This window comes from Pristiophorus japonicus, unplaced genomic scaffold (genome assembly GCF_044704955.1).
Source record: "Pristiophorus japonicus isolate sPriJap1 unplaced genomic scaffold, sPriJap1.hap1 HAP1_SCAFFOLD_1131, whole genome shotgun sequence".
Lineage (NCBI taxonomy): Eukaryota > Metazoa > Chordata > Chondrichthyes > Pristiophoridae > Pristiophorus > Pristiophorus japonicus.
In genome coordinates this window covers 26,076-52,893 of record NW_027250790.1, presented here as the reverse complement: position 1 = coordinate 52,893, position 26,818 = coordinate 26,076, and the positions used below count along the sequence as shown (strand labels likewise).

At 46.5% G+C, this 26,818-nt stretch overlaps 1 protein-coding gene across 1 annotated transcript in view; it reads left to right on the top strand.

Annotated features, from left to right (window-relative positions):
- Positions 1-4,177: 4,177 nt before the first annotated feature.
- LOC139241811 (coronin-7-like) overlaps positions 4,178-26,818 on the top strand; it is a gene marked incomplete at its 3' end in the record, with an annotated part of 39,887 nt that continues 17,246 nt past the window's right edge. The window contains exons 1-3 of the mRNA XM_070870089.1: positions 4,178-4,389; positions 23,978-24,074; positions 25,205-25,285. Of these exons, the coding sequence (XP_070726190.1) occupies positions 4,330-4,389; positions 23,978-24,074; positions 25,205-25,285 (238 nt within the window). The remainder of the gene's footprint in view (positions 4,390-23,977; positions 24,075-25,204; positions 25,286-26,818) is intronic.

Genomic DNA, 26,818 nt, shown 5'->3' with positions numbered 1-26,818 from the left:
GAATACAAGAGCAAGGAAGTTATGCTTGAACTGTATAAAACACTAGTTAGCTGGAATATTGTGTGCAGTTCTGGTCACCACATTACAGGAAAGATGTGATTGCACTGGAAAAGGTGCAGAGATTTACAAGAATGTTGCTTGGACTGGAGAATTTTGGCCACGAGGAAAGATTGGAGATGCTGGGTATGTTTTCTTTGGAACAGAGGGGAGACCTGATTGAGTTGTATAAAATTATGAGGGGCCTAAATAGAGTGGATAGAAAGGACCTGTTTCCCTTGGCAGAGGGGTCAACAACCAGGGGGCATAGATTTAAAGTAATTGGAGGGAGGTTTAGAGGAGATATGAGGGGAAATTTCTTCACCTAGATGGTGGTGGGGGTCTGGAACTCACTGCCTGAAAGGGTAATAGAGGCAGAAAGCCTCACCACATTAAAAAAATACATGGATGTGCACTTAAAGTGCCGTAACCTACAGGGCTACGCTGGAAAGTGGGATTAAGCTGGATAGCTCTTGGTCAGCCAGGGCGGACACGATGGGCCGAAATGGCCTCCTTTTGTGCTGTAAATTTCTATGATTCTATGTAGACCTGACCTTGACCTGATGCATACTCAGTATAATGCCCTGTGACTTAGCTCACTAATGTCATTTACTGAAGGACGTGAATGGGAGTAAGGGGCCCCATGGCAAGGGTATAGCCCAGAGCCCAAGGCACCCTTAATCTGTCCCTGGTAGCAAGGCATCATCTTAGCTGCTACCAGAGCTACACCAGCTTTCTGACCAGAAAGGAGCAGGAAGATCCTCCAGAAGGCAAGCTGTACCAGACAGGATATAAGCACTTCTGTGAGACAGTGATCGAGGGCAGAATTGCAAAGAACCATGAAGTTCTTAGAATGACAAAGCTGAATAGTTTAAGAAATGCGTTTTTGAGAAAGAGGGTATCAATGCTTCTTCTTATAAAATGTATAATCTTAAACGTAGAATGCAAGAATCTTATCCTTTCCTGAAATTTGTCAGATCATCACACAGTAATGAGAGTGATTTTATTTTTGTAGAAGATCTTGCAACAAAGAAGTTGTTGAGGTGGCAGTCAGAGATTTGCTTTCAGAAACAAGCACAAGTGAGACCGAGGCAGACATGGATACTAGCATGGATCCTGGAGCCAAGTTCCCATCACAGGATTGGATTTAAGATCTGATTGCAGACCCAGGCTGCTCTGGCTCAATAGATGCTCATTGCATCTTTGATCACTTTGGGAAAGATGTATGTGCTGCTCTCATAGGATTTCACTGTTTTTCAGGATGTTATTCAGTGAGTTCCCTGTATGGAATGGGGAAGATGAAATTAGCGAAAGTCCAGAGCGCCAGCAAAGAGCACAGTTTGAAATTTGAGAATTTAGGGACCTCGTTTGCTGTTTCGCAATCCCTTTGTGAAGAACTAGAGGCAGACACTTGGGAACTCTACGGGCAGAGTGGATGCAGAGATGTGAACCAGGCCAGATGTCAAATGTTCAAGATCGGAGGTAATGCCGAGAAGTGCTTGCCACCAAATAAAGATTCACTGTACAAGCATGCCAATTATCAGTCTGCAATTCACAAGTGATGTCTTGATAACATGCCGGAAATCCCATCTCCAAAGGACCATGGGTGGAAACTTGAAGATGATGTACTTGTCACAGACTGGATGACCTTTCCTCCAGCACCAGTCAGTGTAACGGAGCTCGCACATTGTTCATGCAAAAAGATCCAGTGTACACAAGGAAGGTGCTAGTCTTCTCAACAAGTTACCTTGCAACAACATCTGCTCGTGTGTAGGTTGTGAGAATGTTGCATCTTTGCCCGAGATTTCTAGGGCTGAGGAAGCAGATACCCTGGATTCTGATGATATGCATTCCTCTTCAGCCTCTAGCCTTTTTTCAGATCTATTTTGTTTTTTCAGTACTTCTTTCTTTTAAAAAAAAATTACTATTACTTTTATTATTATAATATTTATTATAATGATATGGTTGACAAATGAGAGCGGGTGTCCGTCTGGAATGTCAATAAGTGTGTATGAAATAAATGGTTGCTATGGTAGATTTCTTTCTGAGCAACGGATAGGAAAACAAAACTTCAATTTATTTATAACTTCACCATAAGATGTGTCCAGACCTCAGATGTCCAGAGTGATACTTCTTTTTATCAATTATTACACTATTCATACTTAAAATTTAGCAGGAGCACTGATATGTCACCGTTGCTAGGGAAAAGAAAGTCCATAGCAACTATTTTTATGTTTTTCTTTGTTTTTGGCCATTTCTCGGTAACATTCCATTTTCAGACCTGGGAACATTTGGTTTTTGCTTCAGATACATAGGTTTAACATATTCAGCATGGTTCTAGGTACTTCCTACACAGAGACTACGGTACAAAAAATTTAGTCAACAAAACAGGCTTCGGCCAACGGTCTATTGGTGAAGGAGCGGATGTGGGGTCGGAAGCTCAGCTTGGGGTCAAATAGGATGCAGAGGTTGCGTACAGTTTGGTTCAGCCTCAGATTTTGAACACTTCTATTAAAATCTTCCTTTAACCTTCTCTGCCTGAAGGAGAATAACCCCAGCTTATCTAGCATCTCCACATAACTAAAGCCCCTCAATCCCTGGTACCATTCTCTTTATGTCCTCGCTGTTCAATCATTATGGCTTCTCTGGTAGCGACTGTCCACACGAGCTCATACAGCACAACAGTCAATCATTTCTCATCTTCTGTTTGTTTTTTGACTGATCTGGGTGGATATTTGTGAATGGAGGAAGGAATTTAAGCCCATCGGCAACGCCAGCTGTCTGTTTCTCACTGCCTTGAGAACTTTAATCTTTTGTCATTGGGTCTGGTTCTAACTTGTCCTTACCAAGCTTACCTTACAGCAAAAAGTTAAATACTGCAGATGCCAGGCTTAGCAACCAACCCAGGATTGTCTTGAGGTCGCCAGAAATTAAAAATTAATCTCTTAGACACTGTTGTGAGAAATACAGGAGAAAAATCATATGGGCATAAAAAAAATTGTATGCTTTTTTATCATTTTATTTGTGTAATTGTTATATAGGAGATGGGAAAACAGGATGGTTGACTGGGCGGGACAGTTCCGAAAACCTTGGGCTCCAATTGACAGGAAGGTCTCGCTTGTGATTCACAGAAACTTGAGAGCACCTTGATGGCCTTTAGTGGTGGCCAAAGTCATCTGCAAAGGGGCAGCCAGCAGCTGGGGCATGGCAGGGACCTCTCCACTGTAGCACTCTTGCCTCTGCTTCAGAAGGCTGTGGGTTCAAGCCCCACTCCAGAGAGCACCTAATCCAGCCTCACACTGAGTGAGTGCTGCACCGTCAGAGGTACCTGACAGAGGGCTCGTTGTCAAATCCTTTCTAATTATGCCCTTGGCCTTTTTACTACATTAAAGGGGATATATAAATGCAAATAGTTGTTGGTATGCAGCCTGAGTAGAGCGGGATTTGAGACTGAAATTTGTAGTTATGCAGTGCTCTGTACTCCCAGGCCCCTTCCACTAATGCCCAGCCTCCCCACTTACTCCCAGATCCCTCCCATTCACTCCCAGGTCCCTCCCACTCATTCACAGACCCTGCCCTCTCATTCCCAGATCCCTCCCACTTATTCCCAGATCCCTCCTACACACTCACAGGCCCCACTCACTCAGGCCCCTCCCATTCACTCACAGGCCCTTTTACACAACTATTTTAGTAGAAACTTTCATTCAAGTGCCCCTTTTTTTTGAGGGAACCTTTGTCAAATCAAATTAAAATTCTGCTCCCGGTTGAAATAATGCACTCCAGTCCCTCCAGCGCCCACCTCTCGCGGAAGGCTGTGAGCTTACCGGTGGACACCACGTGCTCCATCTCCAGGGATACCCTGGCGCGACTGTAACTGCGGAAGAGAGACAGGACCCACTCACTCAGGCCCCTCCCACTCATCCAGGCCCCACCCCTCACTCTCGGGCCCCGCCCACTCACTCTCAGGCCCCTCCCTGTCGCCAGTTGCTCCGCGGACGCCGGTGGGCTGTACTATGCTTCCCCCGCGGTGAGGGGTTACCGAGCATTCTCTGGATCCCCCTTCATTTCTCTGTAATCGTGCGCTGCCCAGCAGTGGGCGTGGTTTATGTGATTGACGGGCGGTGCCGTAGCGGGACTGCGCACTCGGCGCGGGGGTGTACCGCGCTGAAGAGGCTCCTCCCCCCCCCTCACCCGCAGTAATAGAGCGGGCCGCAGGCTGTTCCAACCGCTCCCCGAGTCCCGCCCCTCACCAGGCGGCACAATCGCTGGCAGAGCGGCTGTCAGACCGGGACCATGAACCGCTTCCGAGCCTCGAAATACAAGAACACGGTGCCGCGGCTCCCGGGCCGAGCGGTGAGTACCCGGGCAATAAAGCCCTGGTGTCAGCCGACAGGAGGGACAGCTCCGGGGCCTGGATCGGTGTAGAGACCCCACCCTCCCTGGGCCTGTCCCCACCCCGGCCCCTCCCTGGGCCTGTCCCCACCCCGGCCCCTCCCTGGGCCTGTCCCCTCCCCCACTCTGGCCTTATCCCCTTCTCTTCCCCCGCCCTCCAGTTCCGATCAGCCATGATCTTATTGAATGGTACCGCAGGCTCCCGGGGCCAAAAAGCCTACTCCTATTTCTTATGCTCTTGTGTATCCCCATTTCCTATAAGAACATAAGAAATAGGAATAAGCCATACGGCCCCTCGAGCCTGCTCCGCCATTCAATAAGATCATGGCTGATCTGATCACGGACTCAGTTCCACTTCCCTGCCCGCTCCCCATAACCCCTTACCCTCTTATTGTTCAAGAAACTGTCTATTTCTGTCTTAAATTTATTCAATGTCCCAGCTTCCACAGCTCTCTGAGGCAGCAAATTTCACAGATTTACAACCCTCAGAGAAGAAATTTCTCCTCATCTCTGTTTTAAATGGGTGGCCCCTTATTCTAAGATCATGCCCTCTAGTTCTAGTCTTCCCCATCAGTGGAAACATCCTCTCTTATCAAGCCCCTCATAATCTTATACGTTTCGATAAGATCACCTCTCATTCTTCTGAATTCCAATGAGTAGAGGCCCAACCTACTCGACCTTTCCTCAAAGTCAACCCCCTCATCCCGGAATCAACCTAGTGAACCTTTTCTGAATTGCCTCCAAAGCAAGTATACCCTTTTGTAAATATGGAAACAAAACTGCACGTTTCCTATCGCGTATCCCCCCTCCCTTGGATGTCCCTTCATCCAATCTCCCTTCTTTCATAGCAGGCAGTAGTGTCTTGGCTCCATTCAGCATCTCCCACCCACACATGGCAAAAATTGAACATGTATCCTTCCATTCTGTGATGTAGTGTTAGCTGTGACTCAGTGGGTAGCATTCTTGCCTCTGAGTCAGAAGGTTGTGGGTTCAAGTCTCCAGGAACTTGAGCACATAAACCTCGGCTGACACTCCAGTGCAGTGCTGCACTGTCGGAGGTGCTGTTGTTCAGATGAGACGTTAAACCGAGGCCCCATCTGCTTTTTCAGGTGGACGTAAAAGATCCCACCGCATTATTTCAAAGAAGAGCAGGGGAGTTATCCCGCTATCTTGGGCAATATTTATCCCTCAATCAACATAACAAAAACAGATTATCTGGTCATTATCACATTGCTGTTTATGGGAGCTTGCTGTGTGCAAATTGGCTGCCACGTTTCCCACATTACGACAGTGGCTACACTCCAAAATAAAGTACTTCATTGACTGTAAAGCGCTTTGAGACGTCTGGTGATTGTGAAAGGCGCTATATAAATGCAAGTCTTTCTTTATTCTCTCTCTCCCCTCCGCCCCCCCGTCCCGTATCCTGCCCTTCCGTCCTGTATCCTCCGCCCCTCCCCCCACCCCAAACCCATATCTTCAACCCCCCATCTCATCCCCTATCTCTCCTCTCACGTCCCCTGTCCTGTATCTCTTTCTTTCCCGCCCCCCCCATCCTGCGTTAATGTCTGGCCACCTCACTCCTGTGTCATTCCCTTTTCCCTCTTCCCCACCTCCCCCGTTGGTGTTCAGGTCCTGCTGGGGTGGGCGAGTGTTGCACGGACATTTCCGTTGATTCGCTTGCCCCCGGCTGTGACACTGTGCTCGGGCCAGTTCCTCCTGAAAGTCATAGTTGTACTTTGCTGCAGTTGCCAGCCACTTCCTTCCTCTTGGAGCTCACTGCTTGCTGCTGCTTTTCTCTGTCAGCTGCAGCAGGGTGGAAATTGCAACGTTTGCATCAAACGGGGGCTGGGTGCGAGAAAGAGTATTTGTTTATTCCTGGCTGGGCCTTGCCTCTTCATCTCAAATTTATTCATGAGAATCCTGTTCCAACTTACAGTTCCTCACAGAGGCACCAGTGAGGAGAACTCCAGTCTCCTCATGCTGTTGGCATCTCATTTGAAAGATAAGAACTTGCATTACACAGTGGCTTGCACAACTTCAGGAAGTCCCAAAGTGCTTTACAGTATGTTTTGAAGTGTAGTCACTTGTAACGGAGGAAATGTAACAGCCAATTCATGAACAAACAGCAATGTGATAATGATCAGATAATCTGTTTTTAGTGATGTTGGTTGAAGGATAGTTATTGGCCAGGACGCCACGGGGAGACCTCCCCTGCTCCTCTTCGAAATAGTGCCATGAGATCTTTTACATTCACCTGAGGGGGCAGACCTCTGGTGCAAAGTCTCATCTGAATGACGGCCCTCCGACAGTGCGGCGCTCCCTCAGTGCTGCCCCTCCGACAGTGCGGCGCTCCCTCAGTGCTGCCCCTCCGACAGTGCGGCGCTCCCTCAGTGCTGCCCCTCCGACAGTGCGGCGCTCCCTCAGTGCTGGCACTGGGAGTGTCGGCCAGGATTATGTGCTCAAGCCCCTGGAGTGAGGCTTGAGCTCACAACCTTCTGACTCAGAGGTGAGGTTGCTACCCACTGAGCCATGGCTCAGTCTTGAACACTGGCATCATATTCATTCACTGCTAAAGACTGTCCACAATTGTCATAATAAAATAACACGTCGTCCATTTCTTTTAATAGATGGGAATCTGAAGGAGGAGAGACCTGAGGTACTGAGAGGATTTTCAGTTGAGGGATGAATGGGGAGGAAGATTTTCTCTGGTTAGGAAATCAACGGTGGGGGGGGAGCATCAATTTAATATTCGTCGCTGAGAGAGTGAGGAGAGAAATTAGATAGAAATTTCTTCAGGGTTGTTGGATTGCTTTGCCACAATGAGTGGTTGAGGCAGAGACCATTCCATGAATATTGGCTAAATATTTGAAGCAGAGGAAGATATACAGGCCATAAAAGAGAGCGGGAGTGTGTGATTAGTTTTGGATTGTGGTGGTGGGGCGGCGAATGAGGGTACGGGGGCCAGAAGAGCCGAGGGCCCAGGGGCAGCACGGACCTGCCCACACTGCGATATGTGTGCTCACTGGGTCCGTGCAGCAGAGCAGGTCTCCAGTCGCCTTGGGTTAACCCTTGCCACTAGATAAAGGCCTAGCTCTGTCAAGCCCGTGTGGTGGCTGATGTGCAACAGTCACCACACGTTAAAAAAATCCACGCACAGGCATCAACTGGAGTTCAGGACTGGAACATCGGGTCCTTCATTGAAACATCTGTGAACTCTCGTGGAAGTAAGTCATCCTCGTTCGAGGGGCTGCCTATGATGATGGTTCAACTATGGTCTCTGAGCTTCACACAGTCCTTCATTCCCCGGTTGAAGTGTGGTGACCACTGTTATGTAGACAAACAGGGCAGTCATTCTGTGCCAGCAATGCCCCATAAACAGCCCCGAGGTGGTGCTGGTTGAGGCAGTAACGTTTGGACACTGAGTAATCCATGGTTTATTTTTGAAGATTCCCAAAGGATTGTTATTTAAATGGATACTTCACTGTTTGTAATCTCACCATTTCACACAGTGATGTTGGCTGATCCCACAAAGTAAGACTGTGAGTGTTATAGATTTAACAACCGGTGAGCTCAGAACTGTTCTGGAAGCGGGCAGGCCAAAGAGCTAAAGTCCTGTTGGGCTACAGGAGCAGCAGCTAAATAAACACCTCCCCCATCGTAATATACAGATTAGATTCCCATCTATTAAAAGCACTATAGAAATGAAGTGTTACTTTATTAAGATGACAATTATGGGCAGTCTTTAGCAGTGAATGAATATAGAAACATAGAAATTTACAGTGCAGAAGGAGGGCATTTTGGCCCATCGTGTCTGCGCTGGCTGACGAGCCGCTCGGCATTCCGTCAGCAGCCCTGAAGGTTACATATAAACCTTTGAACAATGAACAATGGCGGAAAGGTAAAGAGCACCCAGCCCAACCAGTCCACCCCACACAACTGCGACACCCCTTGCATCGAAACATTTTACACTTCACCCCAACCGGAGCCATGTGATCTCCTGGGAGAGGCAAAAAACAGATTTAAAAACCCAGGCCAATTTAGGGAGAAAAAAATCTGGGAAAATTCCTCTCCCACCCATCCGGGCGATTGAAACTAGTCCAGGAGATCACCTTGGCCGTATTTGATTCCCTGCAGTACTTACCATCGTATCTGTGCCAGCCAACGAGGTTATCCAGTCTAATCCCAATTACCAGCTCTAGGTCTGTTACCCTGCAGGTTACGGCACTTCAAGTGCCCATCCAAGCACCTTTTAAATGTGGTGAGGGTTTCTGCATCCACCACCCTTCCAGGCAGTGAGTTCTAGAACCCCCCCACAACCTTCTGCGTGAAGAAGCCTCCCCTCGAATTCACCTCTGAACCTTCCACCAACCACCTTAAACCTATGCCCCCCTCGTAATTGACCCCTCCACCAAGGGAAATAGGCCCTTGCTATCCACTATATCCAGGCCCCTCAAAATTTTGTACACCTCAATGCAGTCTCCTCTCAACCTCCTCTGTTCCAATGAGAACAAACCCAGCCTATCCAATCAATCCTCATAACTAAGATTCTCCATTCCAGGCAGCATCCAAGTAAATCTCCTCTGCACCCTCTCTAGTGCAATCAGGTCCTTCCTATAATACAGTGTGGAGGCCCCGACCTGCGTGAGAACACCAGCGGCAGGTCGGGGCCATAAAAGGAGCAGCGAGCGGTGGCCCGGGAGCAGCATGGAGACTCCTTCAGGGAGCAGCACGAGCTGGTGCAGGAGGGCGACGGCAACAAAGAGTGACGTCATCAAGGTCCCGGTCAGTGATTGGAGCATAGGCAGATACAGCAGGAGTGACGAAAGACTGTGGAGGGACGTGATCGGGGCCCAGGAGAGGCGTGAGTTCGGGACCAGGGGCCCAAGGGCAGCACGGGCCAGCCCACACTGCGATATGTGTGCGCACTAGGTCCGTGGATCAGAGCTGGTCTCCAGTCGTCTTGGATAATCCTTGCCACTGGACCAAGACCTAACTCTGTCAAGCCCGTGTGGTGGCTGGTGTGCAACGGCCATCACACGTTAAAAAAATCCACACACAGGCATCTTCCACCCTTGAGGATGTAGTTCGGGTCCTTCATTGAAACACTTGTGAACTCACCTTTTTTGGCGTGGAAGCAAATTATCCTCATTTTGAGAGACCACCTATGATAAAACGGCGACCAGAACTGCACGCAGTACTCCAGCTGTGGCATAACCAAAGTATTCTACAATTTAAGCATAACTTCCCTGCTCTTGTATTCTGTGCCTCGGCCAATAAAGGCAAGCATCCCATATGTCTTGTTAACCACCTTATCCACCTGGCCTACTACTTTCAAGGATCAGCGGATAAGCACTCCAAGGTCCCTTTGTTCATCCACCCTTTTAAGTGGCCTACCACTTAATGTGTATACCCTTTATTAGCCCTCCCAAAGTGCATCACCTCTCACTTCTCTGAATTAAATTCCATTTGCCACTGCTCTGCCCACCTGACCAGTAGATTAATATCCTCCTGCAGTCCATGACTTTCCTCTTTATTATCAACCACACAACCAATTTTAGTGTCATCTGCAAACGACTTAATCATACTCCCTGTATTCAAATCTAGATCATTGATATATATATATATATCACAAAAAGCAAGGGACCCAGTGCTGAGCCCTGTGGAACCCCACTGGAAACATCCTTCTAGTCACAAAAACATCCATCAACCGTTACCCTTTGCTTCCTACCTCTAAGCCAATTTTGGATCTAACTTGCCACTTTGCCCTGGATCCCATGGGCTTTAACCTCCGTGACCAGTCTGCCATGTGGGACCTTATCAAAAACTTTGATAAAGTCCATATACACTACATCGAACGCGCTACCCTCGTCGATCCTCCTGGTTACCTCCTCAAAAAATGTAATCAAGTTAGTCAAACACGATTTTCCCTTAACAAATCCATGCTGATTGTCCCTAATTAATCCTTGTCTTTCCAAATGTAGATTTATCCTGTCTTTCAGGGTATTTTCCAATAATTTTCCCACCACTGAGGTTAGGCTGACAGGCCTGTAATTACTTGGCCTATCCCTTTCGCTCTCCTTAAAGGGTACCACATTAGCAGTCCTCCAACACCATTCCCAAATTGAAAGAGGACTGAAAAATGATAGTCAAGGCCTCTGTTATTTCCTCTTTTACTTCGCCCAACAGCCTAGGATGCATTTCATCCGGGCCTGGGAACTTATCTATTTTCAAAGCTGCTAAACCCCTTAATACCTCCTCTCTCTATATTTATTTCATCCAGAATTTCACACTCCTCCTTGATAGCAGTATCTGCATTGTCCCTTTCCTTTGTGAAAATAGACGCAAAGTATTCATTAAGAACCATACCAACATCTTCCACCCCCACACAAAGACCCTCATGGTCTCTAATAGACCCTACCCTTTCTTTAGTTATCCACTTACTCTTAATATATTTATAGAATATATGATGCCAGTGTTCAAGACTGAGCCATGGTTCAGTGGGGAACGATCTCGCCTCCGAGTCAGAAGATTATGGGCTCAAGCCTCACTCCAGAGGCTTGAGCACATAATCCTGGCTGACACTCCCAGTGCCAGTACTGAGGGAGCGCTGCACTGTCGGAGAGGCAGTACTGAGGGAGCGCTACACTGTCGGAGAGGCAGAGTCAGAAAGTGGAGGACTGGGAGTATTATGTGTCGGTCAAAGATAAATAAACTGAGTATTATTGTTGACATAAAAGGCACTGCACTTTGAAAGTCATTTGTTGGATATAAAGTGCTTTGAGACATGAGATGAGGCATCGCATAAATGAAAGTCTAGGGAGCATCTTGAAAGGCAAATGTTCCGAAGAGACGGGCCAGTCATGTGTGCAGGAAGCATCTTTTAAGCTGTGATCAGCTAACTGGTGACTTGACGTTGGTCTTGAGATTGTGTTGGAGCTGGTCCAGTCGTAAGCTTGGAAGTACAAGGGTTGGCCTCTCGCTTTGTAACCTTCCTCTTCAGGACTCAGAAATTACAGTTGTTATTTTATCAATTGCTATTTAATGCAGAGAATCTCTGAACAGCTATTGGTTGCAGTGGTTTCAGATTGCGTTCTTTTGCATTGCATGCTGACTTGGTAAAATAGATTAAAGGTGTTAAATATGCGGGTGGCTTGCCATGTTGTACAGGTAATGGGCTCAATTTTCCCCAGTTAACTGCGCCGTTTTTTTGTGTGCGCTGTTTTTTTTGGCCGAAGTTAAAATATCCAAGCTTCCCCAAAGATTGTGCGCTAGCGTAACTCAGTTATGATGTTTTTAGGGGTTTTTTTGCATCTTAATGGGTGTAACTTGACGTCTGCGCCAGTTTTTTCACATTAATGCAAGTTTGGCCAACTTACATTTTTCCTCGGACGGCGTATGTGACCACTCCCAAAAAACCTTCTGGGCTCTTAAGAAAAACCATGCACATTAAAAAATTGGCGAAGAAAGACGCCATTGTTTTTGAGTGAAGTTTTGGAGGGAGTCAAGAAGGCAAAAAATATGCATCATGAAGCTGAATTTTTTTCAAACTTAAAACGCGGAAAATGGAAGTCTAATGTAATTATTTAAATTTGGATTTTTTACAAAGTGCCACGCCACCACCCAACGTCTCCAAACTAGGCTCGAGGGTCGGTGCGTCGGCCGGCAGAATCGGTCCCTCGCCTGGACATACGGGCTCGGCATCAAAAGAAGCCCAAGGGGGGCGGGTGGTGTGGAAGCTAAATTGAAGGGATGAGAACCCTTACACTATACAGCAGCATCAAAAGAAGTCGGGGGTGGGGGAGGGTGGGGTGGCAGTGTGTTTGCCGAGCCCATGTTCGGGCGAGGGAGCAATTCTGCCGGCCTACCCTTGAGCCCGATGCAGAGATGTTCAATTGGTGGTGGGGTGGTACTTTGGAAAAAAAATCAAAAACTAAAGAATTGCATTCGACTTTGTTGCCCCAAATGTCCGCATTTGAATGCCTAGCTTCCCGTTCTAAGCAAGCCTATTGCGCATGCGCAGACCTGGGTGTGGTCCATACTAGGGCATCGACCTTGGGGAGAGAGAACAAAGAAGCTTGTCCTGCTGTTTTGAGCTGCTTACAAAGGTACAATTTAATCACGGGGGCAATACTTACAATGCCATACCTCGTGCGATACTTCTACATGATGATGAGGAGACGATTGATTTGACGTCATTGCATGAGGAACCTCGGAGCACGTAGGATGATGGGCAGGAGGCTTTACCCACATCGGGTATATCGAGACAGGCATTCATACCTGCACCTGAGTGATGCAGACTGTGAGAACAGGCTGCGTTTCCACAAAGAAGTTGTAACCGAGATCTGTGAGTTAGTAAAAGCAGACCTGCAATCGAAGCGTCGGGGACTGCTTTGTCAGTTGAAGTGAAGGTCTGGATCATTCCAGGCTACAACTGGGGATGTGTGCACCATTTCTCAACATGCAACACATCTGCATTCGACAGGTGACTGCTGCACTATATGCCTGGAGGAATGACGACATAAAGTTTCCCATGACTGCCCAGGCAATGCATGAAAGGGTTGTGGGCTTCTCCAGGATTGTTGGCTTCCCAAAGGTACAGGCCTGCATTGATTACCCACATCGCCTTGTGAGCACCTTTTGGAGGATTCTGAGATGTACAGGACCAGAAAAGGCTTCCACTCCATGAATGTGCAGCTCATGTGTGACGACATGCATCGCACCATGTCAGTTGATGCGCGATACCCTGGGAGCACCCATGATGCGTTCATCCTACGCAAGAGCGCTATATCTGCCATGTTTCAGCAGCAGCCTGAAGGGCAGAGCTGGCTACTGGGAGACAAAGGTTACGGCCTCGCCACCTGGCGCATGACGCCCCTATGCGTAACCCAGACGGAAGCTGACCGGGAATGCAACGTGTCGCACATTACGACGTGCATCATTACAAAGAGGACAATTGACATCTTGAAACAGCGTTTCCAATGCCTGGACCATTCCGGAGGCTACTTGCAATACTTCCTTGAGATTGTCGGTCAGTTCACTGTTGTGTGCTGCATGCTGCACAACTTAGCCATCATGAGGCAGCAGCAGCTGGTAGTAGAAGACCCACCTGAGGTGAGAGTGGCTGATGATAATGATGTGAAAGATGCAGATGCCGAGGACGACGACGAGGAAGCCATGCAACTACCTGAACCTGGAGGGCGGGCCATCGTGCCCCTTTAACGATTGCTCGAGCCTTGCGCCAGCAGCTCATCCGTGATCGCTTTGCTGCCTGAAAGCTCAGCGGCAACTATTCCAGTCAGCCTGACATCAGTAGTGAGTAAAATGATGGAATCAATTATTAAGGATGTCATAGCAGCGCATTTGGAAAGAGGTGACATGATAGGTCCAAGTCCGCATGGATTTGTGAAAGGGAAATCATGCTTGACAAATCTTCTGGAATTTTTTGAGGATATTTCCAGTAGAGTGGACAAGGGAGAACCAGTTGATGTGGTATATTTGGACTTTCAGAAGGCTTTCGACAAGATCCCACACAAGAGATTATTGTGCAAAGTTAAAGCACATGGGATTGGGGGTAGTGTGCTGACATAGATTGAGAACTGATTGTCAGACAGGAAGCAAAGAGTAGGAGTAAATGGGTACTTTTCAGAATGGCAGGCAGTGACTAGTGGGGTACCGCAAGGTTCTGTGCTGGGGCCCCAGCTGTTTACATTGTACATTAATGATTTGGACGAGGGGATTAAATGTAGTATCTCCAAATTTGCGGATGACACTAAGTTGGGTGGCAGTGTGAGCTGCGAGGAGGATGCTATGAGGCTGCAGAGTGACTTGGATAGGTTAGGTGAGTGGGCAAATGCATGGCAGATGACGTATAATGTGGATAAATGTGAGGTTATCCACTTTGGTGATAAAAACAGAGAGACAGACTATTATCTGAATGGTGACAGATTAGGAAAAGGGGAGGTGCAACGAGACCTGGGTGTCATGGTACATCAGTCATTGAAGGTTGGCATGCAGGTACAGCAGGCGGTTAAGAAAGCAAATGGCATGTTGGCCTTCATAGCGAGGGGATTTGAGTACAGGGGCAGGGAGGTATTGCTACAGTTGTACAGGGCCTTGGTGAGGCCACACCTGGAGTATTGTATACAGTTTTGGTCTCCTAACTTGAGGAAGGACATTCTTGCTATTGAGGGATTGCAGCAAAGGTTCACCAGACTGATTCACGGGATGGCGGGACTGACCTATCAAGAAAGACTGGATCAACTGGGCTTGTATTCACTGGAGTTCAGAAGAATGAGAGGGATCTCATAGAAACGTTTAAAATTCTGACGGGTTTAGACAGGTTAGATGCAGGAAGAATGTTCTCAATGTTGAGGAAGTCCAGAGCCAGGGGCCACAGTCTAAGGATAAGGGGTAAGCCATTTAGGACCGAGATGAGGAGAAACTTCTTCACCCAGAGAGTGGTGAACCTGTGGAATTCTCTACCACAGAAAGTTGTTGAGGCCAATTCAAAAAGGAGTTAGATATAGTCCTTACTACTAGGGGGATCAAGGGGTATGGCGAGAAAGCAGGAATGGGCTACTGAGGTTGCATGTTCAGCCATGAACTCATTGAATGGCAGTGCAGGCTCGAAGGGCCGAATAACCTACTCCTGCACCTATTTTCTATGTCTATCTATCTATTCCACATGGACCATGTTTACTATTTAACCTGTTCCGTAATGTTGTGTTGTGTTAATGGAACAAATAATGGAAATGATTGTTATAATTTAAAATAGATTTTATTCAAAAGTTTAACAAACATTTGTTTGTACTTAACTTTTTAATAAAAATATTCTTGTATCAAACTTTAAAGTTTTCAGTTAAGATTACTTACAAACTTTTAAACTTGTAAATTTACATAACTTGCAACAAACTTTTAATTTGAGCGGTTACAACAATAATAACAGCAGCAGCAAAGAAAGGCTGCACCCATCTCTGCTCCACCTTATTCTAAGACCGCCCGCTGTGCATGGTCTTGGTGACTCCACCCCTGCCCGCAGGTGGTGGCACAGTGTTTCTTGGGTTGGTACCAAGCTGCTTCTTTCTAACATCTCTGGTAATGCGCACTTCTTGATTTGGGGGGTGGGTCTGGGCGTGTTCCCTTATTGCAGCAGCTAACTCCGACATTCCCTCCCTCATGTTGCCGGACAGTGTTCCCATTTCTCGTGAGAGTGTTGTTACTTCTCCTGACAGTCCAGATACCTCATCACTCACCCCACTGACGGTGTCCAGGAGTGATCGTGTAAGGTCAGTGCTCTCTGCGCTCATTGCCATCATCTGAACCACATCTGTTGAATCCTGCACCTCAGGAGAGCGCTGTAGAGTTCTCCTTCCCCTCCTCACCCTGGGTTTGCCTCCCACTGGGATACGCAGCCTGGGGCAGTGGGGCCCTGGGTGTGCCTCGCTGCATCCCACTGGGACCCTCAGTCTCGGAAGGTGGGGCCCTGGGTGTGCCTCGCTGCATCCAACTGGAATTGCCAGCCTCGGAATGTGAGAAACCATGGAATATCCCAACACTCGTACCACTCAGGAAAGGGCCTGGCATTTCAATGGACGGCACCTGCACCACCTCCAGAGAGAGTACAACAGTGTGGGCTTCATCTATCACCTCCCCCTCCCCCCCTCACCCCAATGCTCTTGGTCTGGAAGGTGGGATTGGAAGATGTTCTCCTCTTCAGGCTTGTCTGCATCTGAATCTTTTTCTGCATCAGCTTCAGCCTCGTCAGGGTTGGTCTCAAGTTCTACAAAATATAACAGAACAGACAAATGGTTAGCAACAGAGGAGGGGGCAGGGTGGGTGACATGAGTAGGCTCACACAGTGCAGGCAGCAGGCTCATTTGAAGGACCACGATGAATGATGGCACATTGCATCAACCGAAGCGTAGCTGACAGAGACATCCCCAGGAACCGAAGCATAGCTAGCCCGCGCAGTATTTAATATTTAGCAAAGCCAGACTGTGGAATTTGCAGGACTTGCCCTCTCGCTCGAGTATGGGCCCAGCTTGTGCAGTGGTGGTTGCTTTTCTCCAGGCAGGACCCATCAAAGCAGCGACCCTCTCTTCCAAGTGTGTCAGTGGGTGCAGATTTGTCAGGCCTCCTCCTGTTTGAGTTCTTTCCCTTTTGTTGTGTGCCACTTTCCTTTGCAAAGATGAAAATATATATTTTTAGAGAGGGTGTCTTTCTGCTGGGTGGAACATACAGATGGTCACATTTACAATTGCAATTCCATTGAATAAATGAAAATCTTACTTGCCCTAACTACTTGACCAAGGTCCTTCCACTTTTTGCACTGGCCTCCAGACCTCGGGGTGGTCACCATTGCATAGTAATCTTCTGCAAGTTGGTTCCAGCGTTTCTTCATTTATTTTGTTAATTTCTTTTGGTGAAACTTTTATGTGACCTCTGCTGATGTCAGCTCGTGCCATCTACCCTCAATCACAGTAACCAGTGCCTCCCTTTCATCCTGCAAGCAATTCTTGGTCCTTGAGCCGCGTTGCATTTTGTATTGCAGCTCCGATTTTTCCACTGAGAATTAAAGTTCTCGCACACAACTGGCTCTTTTAAAATGGCCGAATGCAGACCGGGAGGTATACTGAGCATGTGCGCCCATCGCAATCACGTTAAAAACATCTGTTTTTTTTTCTGCGCATGCGCAGAAGGGGGGGTGCATCGTTTTTTTGGTGCAGCCATTAGGCTCCACCCCCCGCCAAAGCTAAAGGACAGGCTGCGCGGCGTCAATTTCAAAAAATAGAACGGGTAAACTTGCTAGTTGTTTTTTTTTTGGAGTAGTTGGAGCCAAAAAAAAACGGGCGTATCTCTTGCAGCACACCAAAAAACGGCATTGGGGAAAATTGAGCCCATAGTATGTGCACTTTAGCCCTTGCCTCCCCTCCAAGTCATGGATTTTGTTTGGATGCAGACGGGCATGCACTCGAGGGATATGCTGCAGTCGGAGGGTGGACTTGAAAGTAGATTAGGAGATATAGAAATGATAAATTCTTTGCACCGAATGGATATTGTGAAAAAAAAATAACCATTATCTTGGATCAGGAATCTGTAGAAATTATATTTATATTTCCAAGCTAGATTGCACAACCAACAAGCAAACTTTTGAATCTAGTTGTTCTGAGCAGTAACTGTGGCATCAACGCAGAAGGTGGCCAACTCTCAAATCAACAGTTTCATTTGCTGCCCATTTCTCTGTCGGCCGTGGCTCAGTGGATAGCACTCTTGCCTCTCAGTAAGAAGGTCTTGGATTCAAGCCCCACACTTGAGCCCATAATCCTTCAGTGCAGTGTAGAGGGAGTGCGGCACTCTCAGAGGTACCATCTTTCGAATGAAACGTTAATCTGAGGCCCTGTCTGGCCTCTTGGCTGGATATAGAAAATCCCATGACACTATTTCAAAGAGGAGAGGGGTGCTCCCTGGTGTTTTGGACAATATTTCCCCCTCAACCAACATCGCTAACACTGATCATTATCATGCATTGCTGTGTGTATATTGGCTGCCCTGTTTCCTACATTATAACAGTGACTACACTCCAAAAGTGAAGTATTGGCTGTAAAGAGCTTTGGTCATGAAAGGTGCTATATAAATGCAAGTCTTTCAATATCTGCACCCTTTATAATGCATGTTAATTCCTTTAGAAGTATGACAAATCCAAACTGCGTACATTAAAGTTGGACAGTTCAAAGGAATGTTGCCGGTTATAGGATTTAAACATTGTGGATTCGGCTCGGGTTACTGTGCGATGGGAAAAAGTTTTGTAGCAGTTTTCCTCGGGAGATAATGTGGAGTTACCTGTCCCTTATTTATTCAGTGTCAGCCGTGGCTCAGTGAGTAGCACTCTTGCCTCTGAGTCAGAAGGTTGTGTGTTCGAATCCCACTCCACAGGGGCTTGAGCATACAAATCTACGCTGTGCATCAGAAATAGGAGTAGGCCACTTGGCCCCTCGAGCCTGTTCCGCCATTCAATAAGATCATGGCTGATCTGATCATGGACTCAGCTCCACTTCCCTGCCTGCTCCCCATAACCCTTTACTCTTTTATCACTCAAACATTTGTCTATCTCCGCCTTAAATATATTCAATGACCCAGCCTCCACAGCTCTCTGGGGCAGAGAATTCCATAGATTTACAACCCTCTGAGAGAAGAAATTTCTCCTCATCTCAGTTTTAAATGGGCAGCCCCTTATTCTAAGACTATATCCCCTCGTTTTAGTTTCCCCTATGAGTGGAAATATCCTCTCTGCATCCACCTTGTCGAGCCCCCTCATTATCTTACATGTTTCGATAAGATCACCTCTCATTCTTCTGCACGCCAATGTGTATCGACCCAACTTACTCAACCTATCCTCATAAGTCAACCCCCTCATCTCTAGAATCAACCGAGTGAACCTTCTCTGAACAGCCTCCAATGCAAGTATATCCTTCCTTAAATACGGAGACCAAAACTGTATGCAGTACTCCAGGTGTGGCCGCACCAATACTCTGTACAGTTGTAACAGGACTTCTCTGTTTTTATACACTATCCCCCCTTGCAATAAAGACCAACGTTCCATTTGCCTTCCTGATTACTTGCTGTACCTGCATACTAACTTTTTGTGTTTCATGCACAAGGACCCCCAGGTCCCTCTGTACTGCAGCACTTTGCAATTTTTCTGCAATTAAATTATAATTTGCTTTTCTATTTTTTTTTCTGCCAAAGTGGATAACCTCACATTTTCCCACATTATACTCCATCTGCCAAATTTTTTCCCACTCACTTAGTCTGGCTATATCCCTTTGTAGATTTCTTGTGTCCTCTTCACAATTTGCTTTCCCACCCATCGTTGTATCATCAGCAAACTTGGCTACATTACACTCAGTCCCTTCATCCAAGTCATTAATATAGATTGTAAATAGTTGAGGACCCAGCACCGATCCCTGCGGCACCCCACTAATCACTGTTTGCCAAGCGGAAAATTTATCCTGATTCTGTTTTCTGTTAGCCAATCCTCTATCCATGCTAATATATTACCCCAAACCTTGTGAGTGTTTTATCTTGTGCAGTAACCTCTTATGTGGCACCTTATCAAATGCCTTCTGGAAATCCAAATCCACCACTTCCACTGGTTCCCCCTTATCCACCCTGCTCCGTTAGATTCTCAAAGAACTCCAGCAAATTTGTCAAACATGGTTTCCCTTTCATAAAAAACCATGCTGACTCTGCTTGATTGAATTATGCTTTTCCAAATGTCCTGTTACTGTTTCCTTAATAATGGACTCCAGTATTTTCCCACAACAGATGTTAGGCTAACTGGTCTAGTTTCCTGCATTCTATCTGCCTCCTTTTTTAAATAGGGGCGTTACATTTGCGGTTTTCCAATCCGCTGGGACCGCCCCAGAATCCAGAGAATTTTGGTAGTTTACAACCAATGCATCCACTATCTCTGCAGCCACTTCTTTTAAGATCCTAGGATGTAAGCCATCAGGTCCAAGGGACTTGTCCGCCTTTAGTCTCATTATTTTATCGAGTACTACTTCATTAGTGATGGTATTAAGTTCCTCCCTCCCCATAGCCCCTTGTTTATCCACTATTGGGATGTTTTCAGTGTCATCTGCCGTGAAGACTGATACAAAATATTTGTTCAACGTCTCTGCCATTTCCCTGTTCTCCATTATTAATTCCCCAGTCTCATCCTCCAGGGGACCAACATTTACTTTAGCCACTCTTTTCTTTTTTATGTACCTGTAGAAACTCTTACTGTTTTTATATTTCGTGCTAGTTTACTTTCATAATCTATTTTCCCTCTCTTTTTATCACTTTTTTAGTCGTTCTTTGCTGGTTTTTAAAAATTCCCCAATCTTCTGGCCTCCCACTAGTCTTGGCCACATTGTATGCCCTTGTTTTCAATTTGATACCATCCCTTATTTTCTTAGTTAGCCAAGGATGGTTATCCCTTCTCTTAGTCTTTCCTTCTCATTGGGATATATTTTTGTGCGTTATGAAATATCTCCTTAAATGCCTGCCACTGCTCATCAACCGTCCCACACTTTAATCTATTTTCCCAGTCCACTTTAGCCAACTCTACCTTCATACCTTTGTAGTCTCCTTTGTTTAAGCTTAGGACCCTGGTTTGAGAACCAACTTTCTCACCTCCAACTGAATTTGAAATTCAACCATATTATGGTCACTCATTCCTAGAGGATCCATTACTATGAGATCATTTATTAATCTTGTCTCATTACACAGTACCAGATCTAAGATAGCCTACTCCCTGGTTGGTTCTGCAACGTACTGTTCAAGGAAACTATCCCGGATACATTCTATGAACTGTGAACTGAGAAGGGCGGTAAGAGAAGGGATAACCAGCCGTGAATAACCAAGGAAATAAAGGAGTGTATCAAATTAAAAACCAATGCGTATAAGTGGCCAAGGTTAGTGGGAAACTAGAAGATTGGGAAAATTTTAAACGACAGCAAAGAATGACTAAGAAAGCAATAAAGAAAGGAAAGATAGATTACGAAAGTAAACTTGCGCAAAACATAAAAACAGATAGTAAAAGCTTTTACCGATATATAAAACGGAAAAGGGTGACTAAAGTAAATGTTGGTCCCTTAGAAGATGAGAAGGGGGAATTTAATAATGGGAAATGTGGAAATGGCTGAGACCATAAACAATTATTTCGCTTCAGTCTTCACAGTGGAAGACACAAAAACCATGCCAAAAATTGCTGGTCACGGGAATGTGGGAAGGGAGGACCTTGAGATAATCACTATCACTAGGGGGTTAGTGCTGGCTAGGCTAATGGGACTCAAGGTAGACAAGTCCCCTGGTCTGGATGAAATGCATCCCAGGGTATTAAAAGAGATGGCAGAAGTTATAGCAGATGCATTCATTATAATCTACCAAAATTCTCTGGACTCTGGAGAGGTACCAGCGGATTGGAAAGCAGCTAATGTAACGCCTCTGTTTAAAAAAAGGGGCAGACAAAAGGCAGGTAACTATAGGCCGGCTAGTTTAACATCTGTAGTGGGGAAAATGCTTGAGGCTATCATTAAGGAAGAAATAGCGGGACATCTAGATAGGAATAGTGCAATCAAGCAGACGTAACATGGATTCATGAAGAGGAAATCATGTTTAACTAACTTACTGGAATTCTTTGAGGATATAAAGAGCATGGTGGATAGAGGTGTATCATGGATGTGGTGTATTTGGATTTCCACAAGGCATTCGATAAGGTGCCACACAAAAGGTTACTGCAGAAGATAAAGGTACGCGGAGTCAGAGGAAATGTATTAGCATGGATCGAGAATTGGCTGGCTAACAGAAAGCAGAGAGTCGGGATAAATGGGTCCTTTTCGGGATGGAAATCGGTGGTTAGTGGTGTGCCCCAGGGATCGGTGCTGGGACCACAACTGTTTACAATATACATAGATGACCTGGAAGAGAGGACAGAGTGTAGTGTAACAAAATTTGCAGATGACACAAAGATTAGTGGGAAAGCGGGTTGTGTAGAGGACACAGAGAGGCTGCAAAGAGATTTAGATAGGTGAAGCGAATGGGCTAAGGTTTGGCAGATGGAATACAATGTCGGAAAATGTGAGGTCATCCACCTTTGGGGGGGGTGGGGGGGGAGAAACAGTAAAGGGAATATTATTTGAATGGGGAGAAATTACAACATGCTGCGGTGCAGAGGGACCTGGGGGTCCTTGTGCATGAAACTCTTTTTGGAATCCCAAAAAGTTAGTTTGCAGGTGCAGCAGGTAATCAGGAAGGCAAATGGAATGTTGGCCTTCATTGCGAGAGGGATGGAGTACAAAAGCACGGAGGTCCTGCTGCAACTGTACAGGGTATTGGTGAGGCCGCATCTGGAGTACTGCGTGCAGTTTTGGTCACCTTACTTAAGGAAGGATATACTAGCTTTGGAGGGGGTACAGAGACGATTCACTAGGCTGATTCCGGAGATGAGGGGGTTACCTTATGATGATAGATTGAGTAGACTGGGTCTTTACTCGTTGGAGTTCAGAAGGATAAGGGGTGATCTTATAGAAACATTTAAAATAATGAAGGGGATAGACAAGATAGAGGCAGTGAGGATGTTTCCACTGGTAGGGGAGACTAGAACTAGGGGGCACCCTCAAAATACGGGGGAGCCAATTTAAAACCGAGTTGAGAAGGAATTTCTTCTCCCAGAGGGTTGTGAATCTGTGGAATTCTCTGCCCAAGGAAGCAGTTGAGGCTAGCTCATTGAATGTATTCAAATCACAGATAGATAGATTTTTAACCAATAAGGGAATTAAGGGTTACGGGGAGCGGGCGGGTAAGTGGAGCTGAGTCCACGGCCAGATCAGCCATGATCTTGTTGAATGGCGGAGCAGGCTCGAGGGGCGAGATGGCCAACTGCTGTTCCTAATTCTTATGTTCTTATGTTTCTCAAGGCTACCCTGGCCAATTTGCTTTGTCCAATCAATGTGAAGGTTAAAATCACCCATGATTATTGCCATTCCTTTATTACAAGCCTCCATTATTTCTTGATTTATACTCGGTGTAGTAATGTTAGGGGGCCTATAGATTACGCCCACCAGCGACTTTTCCCCCTTATTGTTCCTTCTATCCACCTAAACTGATTCAACATCTTGATCCTCTGAGCCAATATTGTTTCTCACTATCTCACTGATATCATCCTTTATTAACAGAGCTACCCCACCTTTTTTTCCTTTCTGTCTGTCCTTCCGAATTGTCAAATACCCCTCAATATTTAGTTCCCAGTCCTGGTCATCTTGCAACTATGTCTCTGTAATGGCTATCAGATCATACCCAATTTTATTTATTTGTGCTGTCAACTCATCTATTTTGTTATAAATGCTATGTGCATTTAGACAAAGAGCTTTTAAATTTGTTTTTTTACCATTTTTTCCTGCCTGTTTCCTCTGTTCTTCAAATTCACTTTCTACAATTTTGCTTTTCAATTCCAGCTTTATCCCCTTCCCTACTGAATATAGGTTCCCATCCTAGGTTCAGTAGGAAGGGGAGTGAAGCTGGAATTGTAGTGCTGAGGGAGTGCGACAAAAGAAGAGTTGTAAAACTGGAGACGAAAGAAAAACTTGGATTTATATAGCGCTTTTCATGACCACCGGACGTCTCCAAGTGCTTTTTGAGTGTAATCACTGTTGTACTGTGGGAAACATGGCAGGCAATTTGCGCACAAGCAAGCTCCCATAACAGCAATGTGATAATCTCTTTTTTTTTGATTGAAGGATAAATACTGACCAGGACACCGGGGATAACTCCCCTGCTCTTCTTCAAAATAGTGCCATGGGATCTTTTATGTCCACTTGAGAGAGCAGATGAGGCCTTGGTTTAATGTCAACTTCGATTTTTGGTGCTCAAGTGCCTGGAGTGGGATTCGAACCCACAACCTTCTGACTCAGGCGAGGGTGCTACCCACTGAGCCACAGCTGACACTGAATAAGTGACAAGTAAATTCCATGCACAGCACTGTAAATCTTTTTATCTGCCTCTACAGGATTGGATCAGTGACATTCGAGCTGGCTCTGCTGTTTCCTATGGGAATCATATCAAATCAAGCTGTGCCTTCATCGCCTTCAATACAAACAGCCCGGGTAAGTGCGAGAAATGGGCCACAGTAACTTCAGAGGTTTCTGCATTTTAATGAAGGTGGAACATTCCCAATGGCCGACGGGGAAAAAGGCATCTCCTATCGGAGCGTTGAGCCGCACAGGGCAGATTGTCGGTCTGGACCGAGTTAGCTGATCTCACCTGGGGCTGCAGCTGGCCGCAACCGGCTTTTGCTGGGGAAAGAGACATCAGCCTGGATCTCTGCTCATTATCCGCAATTAGAGCCAGGCTGTTCAGGAGTGAAATCGGGAAGCACTTTTTTTTTTTTACACAAAGGGTAGTGGAACTCTGGAACTCTCTCATCAAAAGGGTGTGGATGCTAGTGGTCAATTGAAATGTTAAAGACTGGGATCGATAGATTTTTATTGGGTATTGGTATCAAGGGATTATAAAGAAAAGGTGGGTAAATGGAGTTGATACAGATCAGCCATGATCTCATTGAATGGCGGAACAGGCTCGAGTGCTGAATGGCCTCCTCCTGTTCCTACGTGATTCCCTGCTTCGCGCATTTAAAGCGGAGATGAGGAGAAATTTCTTTTCTCAGGGTCGTGAATCTTTGGAAATCAATACCCCAGAGAGCTGTGGAGGCTGGGTCATTGGATATATAGATAGACAGATTTTTGAACGATAGGGGAATCGAGGGTTATGGGAAGTGGAGTTGCGGCCACGATCAGATCATGATCTCATTGAATGGCGGAGCAGGCTCGAGGGGCCACATGGCCTACTCCAATATGGTCTTATGAATACCATGCCAACACAGTGTCGTGGCTCCCACATGAAGGATGGCACCTTGGGGTGAGCCACCCGATTACAGCTGGTACCTGTGGGTCTGTCAACCAGTGAGAGTCAACGCCTGCAGTGCACAAGTGTGGCAGGGATGAAAATCAATAGAAAAGGCAAGGATTAATTCTCTGCTCACAACTGAGGGCAGGACAAGGATTGGGAGTGGGTGAAAGGGCAGAGATTAACACTGCAGTAAATGAACACGCAGTTTGGATAAACTTCATCTATTACCTTAATCCAAGTTTCACTGGGAGTTTTTAATCACCAGATCAATAACTCTTCCCAAGTCTGAACGGGCTGTATTATAAAGTCACTCTGCTGTTTCATGTAGGAGGAGGGAGTCTTGGAATTCTGTCGCTGAAAAATGGAAATCAGGACAAGCGGCAGGTGTCAGAACTTCAGTGTCATGCAGGTAAGGGCGAAAACTCTGCTGGGGTTCCTGGTGCGGGATCCTGTACTGCCATCGGGGCTGTTCATTAGGGTGCAGTGACTGAGCAGCATCGTGCTGCTGTGAATAACACTAGTATTCTGTCGGAATTGCCTCTCCGCTGTCTGTGTGTGTCTTTCAGCACTTTGTTAACAGGCTCTCGTATTTCCACTCACTGGCCCTTGTCTATTCAGATCATAGCAGATCTACCCGTGACTGGACACCGTCTTTTTAAAATAAATTCATTCTGGGATGTGGGCGTCGCTGGCAAGGCCAGCATTTATTGCCCATCCCTAGTTGCCCTCGAGAAGGTGATGGTGAGCCGCCGCCTTGAACCACTGCAGTCCGTGTGGTGAAGGTACTCCCACAGTACTGTTAGGGAGGGAGTTCCAGGATTTTGGCCCAGCGACGATGAAAGAATGGCGATATATTTCCAATTCAGGATGGTGTGTAACTTGGAGGGTGTTATATATGTAAACACTCTAGTAATGACTCCACGAGGTAAGGTATTGTACTTGAATTGTTGTGACCTTAGCCCATTTATTGTAGCTCCCTGAGTAGGACACAATGAGGTGAGCTCCCTTTTATACTTGGTTACCTGCAGTGTGCAGGTGACCCTTAGGTCTCCACCAGTAGCACCCTCTGGTGGTATAGGTATGGTGTACACAGTATGAGGATATATTCAGTGGTCTAAAGTTACAGTACTTTATGCATACACAACAGAGGGGAACTTGGAGGTGGTGGTTTTCCTATGTGCCTGCTGCCCTTGTCCTTCTAGGTGGTAGATGTCGCGGGCTTGGGAGGTGCTATCGAAGAAGCCTTGGCGAGTTATTGCAGTGCATCTTGTAGATGGTACACACTGCAGCCACAGTGCGCTGGTGGTGGAGGGGGTGAATGTTTAAGCTGGTGGAGAGGGTGCCAATCAAGGGGGCTGCTTTGTCCTGGATGGTATCGAGCTTCTTGAGTGTTGGAGCTGCACTCATCCAGGTAAGTGGAGAATATTCCATTAAACTCTTGACCTTGTAGATGGTGGAAAGGTTTTGTGAAGTCAGGAGCAATGTTCCCTCTAATTTATCTTTGGGCTTCACAGCCCTTTCAAAATTCCGCCCATGCATGGTTTTTCCATTTAAGAGCTGGCTGCACGGAACCTTGAGTGCCGCTTGGCCGAGCAGCTAAAAGGGAACATTGGTCAGGAGGTGTGTCACTCGCTGCAGAATACCTAGCCTCTGACCTGCTCTCATAGCCACAGTATTTGTTGCTGGTCCAGTTAAGTTTCTGGTCAATGATGACCCCAGGAGGTTGATGGGGGTTTCTGCGATGATAATGCCGTTGAATGTCATGGGGAGGTGTTTAGACTCTCTCTTGTTGGAGATGGTCATTGCCTGGTACTTGTGTGGTGCAAATGTTACTCGCCACTTATCAGCCCAAGCCTGAATGTTGTCCAGGTCTTGCTGCATGCGGGCATGGACTGCTTCATTAGCTGAGGAGTCACGAATGGCACTGAACACTGCAGTCATC